The sequence below is a fragment of the Mandrillus leucophaeus genome, unplaced genomic scaffold (assembly GCF_000951045.1).
Source record: "Mandrillus leucophaeus isolate KB7577 unplaced genomic scaffold, Mleu.le_1.0 Scaffold353, whole genome shotgun sequence".
Taxonomy (NCBI): domain Eukaryota; kingdom Metazoa; phylum Chordata; class Mammalia; order Primates; family Cercopithecidae; genus Mandrillus; species Mandrillus leucophaeus.
Window position 1 is genome coordinate 785,628 of NW_012103732.1, and position 10,969 is coordinate 796,596.

Here is a 10,969-nt window from a genome sequence, read left to right on the forward strand (position 1 = left end):
AAGTTAAAAATGGATTCTAAATCTACTTGCACCTCTAGTCTTGGTAGAAATTTATTTCTTCTGCATGCCAGAAGTTCTGGCAAAGAGGTTCATAGGATAAAAATCAGACAATAGCAGATTAAGTTACTGATATATGTATTGTGTTGATGAGGATATTATCTTCTTTTTGTGAGAGTTTACTTTGCCCTATTAGGTATATAAACCAAATGTTTATTCCAGGCTTATATGGTGCTCCATTTAAGAGAAATGTTTCATTCATGAGAGAAACACTGACCTTATTGCCAACACTCTGCCAAACTGATTTACTTGAACAATAATAAGAAAGGGACAAAAATATGTTCCTCCTCTGACACATCTACCATTATAAAACATTTGCCCTGGGCTTCTCTTGCCTTGCTAGTGCACAGTTAGCATCTGTCTGCTGTGAGAATGAAACACCCTTGAGAGCTCAAGGCCACAACTCGGGCTGAGGTGTGAAGGGAAAAGAAGACAGCTTACCCAGCCATCAACATTCACACATGTAGATTTACAGAACAGACAACAAAGCTATCAATCGGAGCCCATTCCATTTCATCTCATGTGAGTTACATTGTTGTAAAACACTTCACCATATCACATGGCTTACTAACATTGGCATTTGTTTTTGTAAAGATGCTTTATGTTTAAAGAAATTATCTAGTGCATATTTCTGCAAACGTGGAGGCTAATGAAAAATTAGCACTACGGAGCCCCATCCTCCACCAAGTCTTGTCTCATTTGCTTCTTGTAAGGAACATCTCTTGCATCCTTTCCCCACTTGTTCATGTGCTTTCTTTCCAACCTTCTCCCCTTTCTTCTATTTCTACAGCATAGATCGCGCCCTCAGGCGGTTGAGCTTTAAAAAAAAAAGTCTTCCCAGGGGCAGCAGGCTCTCTCAATTTCACCGCCTGGCGATTTTACTTTTGGCCTGAGTCCAACACGTTCCCAAGAGCTGGACACAAGTTGTCACGATCATGAACCTAACCACACTCCCCTCTGCGGCCAATTTCCTATTTTGCTGTTCAAAAAAGGGAAAGGCACATATCAAAAGGAAAACAGCTTGGTGCTGGCCAGCTACAGAAGAGTGGACGTCTTTGGTGCTCAGAAGACAGGACGTCTTTGGTGGTCAGAAGACAGAGCAGCTCCTGCTGCAGTCCTGCGCGTGTCGCTGTCCAGACCTCGGTGCTGAATACCAGGCACTGGTATCTCCCGCCAGGTTCAATCCCTCAGGGTTCGAATAGGCTCCACCATGGGAGACTGAACTCACTTCCCTAGGGTGAGGGGTGGAGAATTCATTTAGATGTTTGCTTGCTCTCCTCCCACAGGAAACCATTTTTCCACAAAGAGGCATTGTGCATTTTATGGGAAAGTAATGGCACAGCTCCAGCTCAGCACCAAAGTGAAGAGCTCTACTGAGGCAAAATGGAAAGTCGAGGTAAATAAAAACTGCTCTTTCCCTCCCTGAATCAACACAACAGCCTTTGGGACCCTAGATCCCCTTGTTGACAAATTCTTAAAAATGTTTTTTTAAAAATCACCTGATTAATCATTTTACTGATAAACACCGTAAAAGGTGGTAGTGGCGCTGGCTTTGCAATATGGGAGTATAATTATTGATATCGTTTTACTGAGGTTGAGAAACAAAGGGGAGGAGGAAGTAAACCTGTAAACTAAAGTGTTCGACTGGTTAAAAATTCATTTTTAAAAGTATTGCTTTAACATTGTCTTGGAGACATGCTCATTTTCTTAGACAATTTAGAACAGAATTTGGGCAGTAGTAGCTTCCCTTCTTCTCCTTACCCTCCTAGCCTCTCTCTGATTTGAAAGACCTAAGAGTCTTGTTCTTCATAGCAGGTGCTGATACCCAAAAGGCCATTATAAGAATCCTATCGCCTCCCCCCTCCCTGCCACACACATGAGATAATAAATACAGAGAAAATGGATGGAAGGGTGGGAAAGCACTCCCAGCGTTTTATTCTTGGTAGTTATATTCAAATGGGGCACTTCTCTTTGAAAAGTGAAGATGTTTCTCACGGTACAAAATTTATGGGCTGACAAGGAGCAGACTTAACTGATCCCAGCAAACAGTTCCTTCCTTTTCCTAATCCCTGGCTGCTTATTTTAGCCGCTTCTCCGCCCCGCCGGGAATACCATTCAGATCTTAGTCCAGGTAGATCTGACGTCAAGAGATGGCTTTCGTCGATTTGACGTGTAAACACTCATTTCCATTCTGGCTGGGAAGGGCTGGGGCTCCACTCAGCCTGGAGACCGAAGCGCTTCACTGAGCGCTCGCAGCCGCCCAGCCTCTCCTCGCGCTCCTCCTAGCTCTTCGCAGAGCAACCAGGAGCCAGGAGTGGTCCAGAGCCCGAGGGTGGGAAGGGGGAGTCTCTCTGGCTTTTCTCCTATCTTGCTTCTTTTTCCTCTCCCTTCCCACTCGTGTTGAAGCGAGTGTGTGAGCCATGGAGCGAAGAGCCTGGACTCTGCAGTGCACTGCTTTCGCCCTCTTTTGCGCTTGGTGTGCACTGAACAGTGCAAAAGCGAAAAGACAATTTGTTAATGAATGGGCAGCGGAGATCCCCGGGGGCGCGGAAGCAGCCTCGGCCATCGCCGAGGAGCTGGGTTATGACCTTTTGGGTCAGGTAAGAGTTTCCACTTTCAAGAAACTTTCTGGGGCCCCAGGGGACTGGCGGGACTGGAGCGCGGTCTTCCAAGTGGGAGCCCCAGGTTACACTCTCCGGAGCCCAGTGTAGCAAAGAACAAGGAGCTGCTCCCGCTGTAGCCCCTGGCGCGCTTGGAGAGAGAGAAAGCTTGCATTATTTACTGTTTGGGCTGGGCGCAGCCAAGCAGAAGGAAGCCACTGCAGCTGGGTAGGGCTTAGGCTTACTGTTGGCCGCTCTAGAATTGAAATCCATTCCCGCGCGGTTTGGAAGAAAAATCCCTCCACGCTTGTTCAGAGAACTTGAGATGCACTCAAGCTCTTACCAACCAAGCGCCCCCGGGAGAATCAGTGCGCTCCATCCCCCGGGACTGAGGCGGTCTGCGTCAGGAGCCGGCTGTTGCCTTCTTTTCAATATGGCAGCATCAGATCCAAGTCCTGATGCAGGGGGCTAAGCAGGCTTGGGGCTGTCCGCCCTGGCAGCCTGTAAGGGCACGCCCAGGGCATTGGAAGAGTGCCAGCTGCTGGGACTGGCGACCAGGAGGTTGGGAGGCCGCGGAGTAGCCTGGGAAGCTGGGGGAGAAATGGTGGGTGAGAGACACGGGACCATCCATCTCCGTACCCCTCTGGGGAGCTCCGGATTTTCACTGGGAACTTACAAAGTCCAAGCTTCATAACTTTGCCCGACCAGTCCCACTGCAGGGTCGAGATGCCGAACTGACTGTGGGAAAGGGATCTATTTCTTTCTTGTTCTTCAGCTAAGTACGTAATCGTTTTCCCGGGAATTTCAGCTTATTGTTGCCTGTCCAAGTGAAGGCTTGGTCAATAGGTAGCTGGTTGGAGGTGAGTGAGCGTCAAGACATTAAGTGGGACACTGCTAATAGCTGAGCGATTCCGAGAGGACCCTAGGGAGTGTGACTTCTAAGCTAGAGCTTTCCTTTCCTTGGCTCAGAATCAAGCCCTAGCCCCCTGCTTGGGAAGTTGGTCTGCATTGAAGCGTGGGAGGAGGGAGTTGTAAAACATTTTGGCGCGTTTTTTCTGGAGGTGGTGGTTGAGACGCCGCTGGAGTCACGGATGAGTAATCGGCGGGGGCGTTGGCGATTTTGTAGACCGAACCCGCTGGGGAATTCTCCTGCTCTTGCTGGAGGCTTCATTCTTAACTTTATAAACCAAATTGTCTTTGAAATGCCCGGCAGGAAAATCTATGCAGATTGGCTTCCTGGTGTCCCAGCAGCAGATGAGTCTTTTGATTTTGGCCAGCCCTTGCCCTCTTGCCAGGCTCCGTGTTAGGGGCTGAGGAATAAGAGGGGGGAAAAAAACGCTCTCAAGTAATCAAGAATCTAGAGGAGACTAGCTTAGAGATTAATGATTGCAACTGATTGTAATTTGTGTAATAATAAAAGTTGTTCTTGAAATCTCAATATTCATTGGTTGAAGGAATGAAAGTAGTAGGGAATTTGAGAGGGGTGAATGAAAACTGCCCAAAGGAGGAAACATTTGCACGGGGAAGAGGAGTCAGAGATTGCCAGGAGAACATAATGAGATTGGAGAAGACAGTCTAGGCATGGAAAACAGCTTGTGGGAAAACAGTGAGACATAATACAGTTTAGTAGTAAGTCTGGGAATCGCACGCAATTATTAGGAATTTTTGAGACCCAAAGAGAGCATGAGTAGCAGACATTGTGCTGGTGAATACTGTGGGCATCATAAAAATTATGTATGACCTATAGGGGTAGACACTGGGGATTTAATTGTGTATTCCTTGAGCAGCTACCAAAAGGCTAAATAGCACTGGGAACTGTGTAGGAGGATACTGGGGAAGACAGCAAAAACTAAATCTCTCTTCTTTTTCCCACCTGTTAGCTCTAGGCATGTATCTAAACCTAGACCATTCAATGTGAAAATTGCTTTTCAAAACAAATAAACAGAAATCTTAATACTAAAAAACAACACATCATCATTCTTGGGAGGATCTTTGGGTAAGGGATAGCATAGTCACAAAAGCATTAACAAATAGTGGGGAAAAACCATCCATATTTATATGTGATTTACAATGCTATATTTCCTCTATCCATTTTTAGTTAAAATGGCATAACTAACAAAAGTTTTAAAACAAACTTAACAAAAATTATTTTATTAGAATAATAATTATTTGTAGAAGACTGATAGCACGTTCCTGGTTCTGCTTATTTCTCTTTTTGTTTAATATTACTAAAATTACACAAATTTAGCATTACTATATTGGGTACCCTATTGCCTCAGGATAAAGCTTGGATTAAGATAGTGACAAGAAGAAAAGCTAGTTGACAGCAGAGAAAACAGAGCTAAGCACTGGTGATCTTTTCCTATGGCTGCTGATTTCTCTCCCCAATTCCATCCACAGCTTATAGGAAGATTCACTGAGATTCAGGCTTGGAGCAGGGCCTAAGCTTCTCTATTTTAAAATTCTCTAGGTGATGAGAATCACCAATTTAAAGAACGTGTTTCTTCAGTAATATACTGTTGTCAATTGTTTGTTTCTTAATTTTTAAAATGTAGGGTTATCTAGAGGATTTGGTAGCTTCAAATTTAGTGCTGAGTAAAGGGAGACTAGCTCAAAAGGATAATGAATATAGTTCTAAATGAACCAAAGGTGTCAATAGCTACCCAGAGAAGTATACACACTCTTAAGTGGAACACCTGCCCTAAATGTAGCATGTTCCTTTCTGAAAGCCTTGAATTAGTGGGAAATCAAATGATCACTAATAGTGACTAATAACAATTCATCACTATGAATTCAATGATGACTTTTTATAAAAACGATAATTTATTTTAGTGGAAAGTGGCACTGACCATAGATAGTATCCCAGGTGTTTGCCTGCTTACCACAAATAATTGTTCTTTGAACAGATATATTTGATCAAATGAACATTTTAATATGATACTGTCACACACACAAAAACATGTATTTCCTCCAATGTGTGTAAAATAGAAGCATCACTAGTCTCCTACTGTGAGCTAGTGAGTATACTGTGAGCTCAAGCAATAATATTCTGAGGGTCATCTTAAGACCTCTACCAGTGCCTTCTTCCTGAAGAATGTGGATGAAGCTGGAGGCCATTATTGTTGGCAAACTAACACAGGAACAGAAAACCAAATACTGCATGTTCTCACTCAAAAGTGAGAGCTAAATGATGAGAACACGTAAATACATAGAGGGGAACAGCACATACTGGGGCCTTTTGGCAGGTGGAGGGTGGGAGAAGGGAAGGGATCAGGAAAAATAACTAACGGGTATTAGGCTTAATACCTGGGTGATGAAATAATCTGTACAAAAACAAAAAACAAACAAAAAAAACCCATGACATAAGTTTGCCTATGTAACAAATTTGTACTTGTACCCCTGAACTTAAAATAAAAGTTAAAAAAAGAAAAGAAAAATATTAACTTCAGATACAAGGAATGGGCTTAATAAAAGTGGCCTATCTCTAAGTTAGTTAGCTGAGTTTTAAACTAGTCCATATATACTTGTTTGGGAAAGTGGATCTTTATTTTATTTCTTTCCTTTTATAGATTGGTTCACTTGAAAATCACTACTTATTCAAACATAAAAACCACCCCAGAAGGTCTCGAAGGAGTGCCTTTCATATCACTAAGAGATTATCTGATGATGATCGTGTAAGTGTTGTACATTTGTCTTCAAACCAATACTCTAACTTACCTGCTTTCTTTATGATTTCTAATAAGAACAGAAGCATTTTGCAAATGTGGTTCTTTTTTATTGTGACCAAGATTGTTTATCAGTAATGTTTCTAATTTCTTTCCATAAAATTATAATTGCACATAATAATAACAAGATTGGGTTGAATTGGTTGAGCTAAAGTTAATTGTACACATATATATGCACTTTACTTATATAATTACATATATATCTAAAGTTAATTTTATATGTACACTCACAAATTCAGTCTAAGAGCATGAAAGTGAATGTTTAAAATGAGGGGGCAGCACTAATAAAAATGTTTGACAATACAATCAATCAACAACCTTTTACTAGGTACCTATTATGTACCAAACATTTTAATACCAATATGGGCTCAAAGAAATACATGAGCCTTACTTTCAATAACATTTCAGCATAACTGAAAAAAAAAGGTCTATTATTTCTATTTGGTTTTGCTGTATAAGGAGCTAGTGTTTATGAGAGAACTGTAAATCCATGTCTTCATGAGACAAATGTTTCCATAAATATTCTACTGTTGGATCCAAATCATTTGATCTCTTTTCATCCTAGTTTGTATCTTGGTTCAATGATTAGGTAACAGCAGAAAATGTACAGAATAAATACAGGTAAATAAGATAGAGACAATTTGAATACATAGCTAATGTACCTATTGATTTTGAAGTCTATTTTCAAGGTGAACAAATACATTAGACAATGTTGACTATGTTGGGAGTATTGTAATTTTCATACAGTGTTGCCTTTTCTCAAGGATATGCCATACTGGAAGAAATTTATCCTGATTCCAATTTACACTGATATCTTGATATCTGTGTACATGATTTTTGTTACCTAGGACACCCTGGAGAATTATGGTGAGAGATCCTCTTGGTAAGAGAATTAAAAACATCCTTTCAACTTCCCGGCCGGGCCCGGTGGCTCACGCCTGTAATCCCAGCACTTTGGGAGGCCGAGACGGGCGGATCACGAGGTCAGGAGATCGAGACTACGGTGAAACCCCGTCTCTACTAAAAATACAAAAAATTAGCCGGGCGCGACGGCGCGCGCCTGTAGTCCCAGCTACTCCGGAGGCTGAGGCAGGAGAATGGCGTGAACCCAGGAGGCGGAGCTTGCAGTGAGTGGAGATCGGGCCACTGCACTCCAGCCTGGGAGACAGAGCGAGACTCTGTCTCAAAAAAAAAAAAAAATGCTTTCAACTTCCCAGGGGTGCAAAAAATATATGTGTATATATGTGTGTATATATATACTTCTATATGTGTGTATGTGTGTATATATGTATGTGTATATACATATATGTATATCTATGTATATATGTATGTATATATACATATATGTATATCTATGTATATATGAGGCAGAAATAAATATATATATTTGACATATATATGACAGAAATATATATATATATATGAGACAGGTGATAGAACTGTTGAAAGTAGATGGAATTCATGGGCCTGTAAGATAATTTGCTGTTTTATTCATTCTGAAATGGATAGCATTTTAAAAAGGAGAAGAAAAAGACAAATTATGAGGGTGGGGAATGGGAATGACCTGGGTCACCAGTGTTGGAATATAAAAGAAACAACCACATCCTGACAAACAATGCTGTGTAGGGACCACGGACAGTGACCCGATAGCTCATCTACACCCATTGCTAGCTCTTGTCAAGTTATTGCTTGATGTGAAAGACCAAATCAGAGGCCCTGGACCTTATTACAGAAGTTTCTTGTCCACTGAGGTCTTCCCTTACTCACTTCAAGGCAGATGGCTCATTGCGTGTGGGCTCTGAAAAGCAGAACAACTTCCAGCACTCTGGCTAGGCTTAGTCCCCCGGCTAAGCAGGAGAGAGATTTCCTTCTTTGCCTAAATGCATGCCCAAACTGCATGCCCGTTAATGCACATAGAAGTCAAACTGACCTGTCTTCTCATTTTCATAGGAGAAAATTGGACAGAATAGAGCATACCTAACTGTTCTTCTTACTCAAAGTATTTCATGAAAATGAAGATGGCCCATTCTACTCTTTATACATCCCCTTGATAGCTGATTTTTTCGGGGAATCTCAAGACATTTATGGAAAAAAGCTAAGAATTTAGTCTCCAGCACAGGTATAACTTTGTAAAAAGTTAGCCCAAGAATAATTTTATTTTAGGAAGCAGTCTAGGACCATAGAAACTTGCATTGGAAGGTTGAAGTAGATGATCTTTAATGCTCTTTCCAGATCAAATTATTTATAATTAAGTACATGATACCTATTATGCATAATAGAAAGACACTACCAATTTTCCTCTATTCCATTCAGCCTGCTCTTCTAGAGATTAATATGTGATTCTGAGTTAATGACATTAATCATAACACTGTTTTCTACAATTGGATGTTTATCTGATCAGATGGCAGAGTGCCTCCTCTTGTATCCTATTTCTAAAAAATTGCTCTTGGTTTTCATTTTATTGCTCTTTTTTGATGGAAGATAATATTCTTTCAAATCAACTCTGTGAAATGCAGCAATAGTCTATCTTTACAAGTCTATTAATAAAATCTCCAAGTGTAAGTGACCCTCTACCTCAAAGATTAGTACTTATGCCCTAGAAGTCAGCTTCCAGAGATCAACTCAGATGATGGGCAGCATTCCAAGCATTGAGGTATTTTAAGCCAAAACAATTAAGCTTGAAAATACAAGCACTTTAAAAATAAATCATAGTGACTAATTTCTAGCTTTCAAGTTCTTCCCATTATTTTTAATAGGTTTGCAGTACATTTTTAATTGAAAATTCAGGGCAGTCTTAGTGGATGGTTTTATCCTTCAGTTGCAAATTATTTTTCAGTTTTTATTTTTGGAGCTGATTCATGAGTACTCTCACATTAACAATATTCCACCACACACTGAATTGTCATCATGCACTGAGCAGAAAAGATGTGTTTGGGGTATGAAATAGTCATGTTGCCAAGAAAAATAAGAGTATAGAATTATCTTATAATGAATATAACTACAAGGCAGTCCCTCACTCTCTTAGGGCTTCAAGTATAATAGGATTATGCTGTAAATATGGGCCAGGTAATTTTCATATTGTCAGATCTCTTTGCATAATACATGAGACTGAATTAATGGTAAGTGTGCGTGGTCAGTAGTGCTATTCATCACCCAGGATATGTTTCTCATATTAAGTACTTTTAAGCAGAGGTCGAAGCACAGGGGAGGGATAGTTGCACATTTGCATGGATACAACGCCATTCTTACTTTATAAAATATTTGCAATTTCTACCTTTTGTATGTAAAGAAAGAGAAATTAATCTATAAGAGCATTATAACAGCAGTCTCTTGGCTTGTTGACTTAATCCATAAAAGCAGACAAATTTTCAGCCATGGAGCCCTGAAACCTCAATATAAAAATGAGTATTATGGTCCATTTGCTGATGAAAGCAGACTGAACTTTTGCTTCCACTGAAACCACAATGTAAATAATTTGAGGGAATTATCATTTCACTGACTGCTTCTCCTCCCCCTAAAGGTGCACTTTACTGTAATAGAGGAAATGTTCATCTCCCCAGTGGGCAATCCCTTCTTCTCTCTGAGGTGCCAGTTTGATCTGTAGTCAAATGAAAATATTGCAAAGCTGCCTGAACTCTGCTAGGAAGGGTACTGGAGATAGTTAGAGGAAAGATACAGAGGTAGATATTTGACTTTTTATTTTCTTGCTATAAAAATCCTTGTAGGTGATATGGGCTGAACAACAGTATGAAAAAGAAAGAACTAAACGTTCAGCTATAAAGGACTCAGCACAAAATCTCTTCAATGATCCCATGTGGAATCAGCAATGGTACTTGGTAAGTACATACAGAAGGACTGTGTGGGTGGCATCTGGGACCTGACTTCTTTATATTGTTACATTTGCAACAAGAATTTTTTTTTTTTTTTTATGATGGAGGATTTCATAGAAAGCTATCTTATCTGGAGATTAGGGCTGATGGGACCTCCTTGATCTGTCTCTTCTGTTTTACTGAGTAAGGATGTCGGAAACAGTTACCTTTAGCTGCTGTGAAAAAATAGGTTGTATTTTTTGTCTTCTTAAGTTTATTTGGGGGTAAGTGCAGAAAAATCAGGTCTTGCAGGTTAGGGGTTCCAAAAACAGTACTTATGGCAAAAATCTCATTTGGTTAAAGTTATTCTTTAGAACTATTTAAAGCACTCACAGAGTATAGTGAACATAATTTGGCATATACAACCCTGAATGACAATTCTTATATGACACAGATAAGAATCTCTGAAAGAGGCGAAAAGAAGGAACACAAGAAAAGTCTATTGCAAATGTCTGAACTTGCAAACCATTCTACCTTTAAGATAGTTACCAAATCCTTGAGTGGAGAAATTGTTAAGTGTTGCTGTCTACCTGCAGGGTGTCCTCTCTTCTGTTTAATGTTATGTCTGTATGGTAGTAATATAGGCTAGTAGAAGGATTTGTTGTGAGAATGTTATAAAAGATTATTTCTCTTGAAAAACACAAGCTAAGACTTAGATACTTTTGTTGCATAATGGATGGAAAAGGGGATCAGTTTCTTATGACACTATCTTCTCTCT

General features: G+C 40.4%; 1 protein-coding gene across 2 annotated transcripts in view; it reads left to right on the top strand.

Annotated features, from left to right (window-relative positions):
- Positions 1–1,375: 1,375 nt before the first annotated feature.
- The window catches only part of PCSK1 (proprotein convertase subtilisin/kexin type 1), a 48,435-nt gene continuing 38,841 nt past the window's right edge, over positions 1,376–10,969 (top strand). The window contains exons 1-4 of one of the 2 annotated variants that reach the window (XM_011989426.1): positions 1,376–1,453; positions 2,464–2,657; positions 6,227–6,331; positions 10,108–10,218. In XM_011989426.1, coding sequence (XP_011844816.1) covers positions 2,478–2,657; positions 6,227–6,331; positions 10,108–10,218 — 396 coding nt within the window. In that variant the 5' untranslated portion in view covers positions 1,376–1,453; positions 2,464–2,477. Of the gene's footprint in view, positions 1,454–2,239; positions 2,658–6,226; positions 6,332–10,107; positions 10,219–10,969 lie in introns of those variants that run through there. The other variant, XM_011989425.1, reaches the window with a different exon arrangement.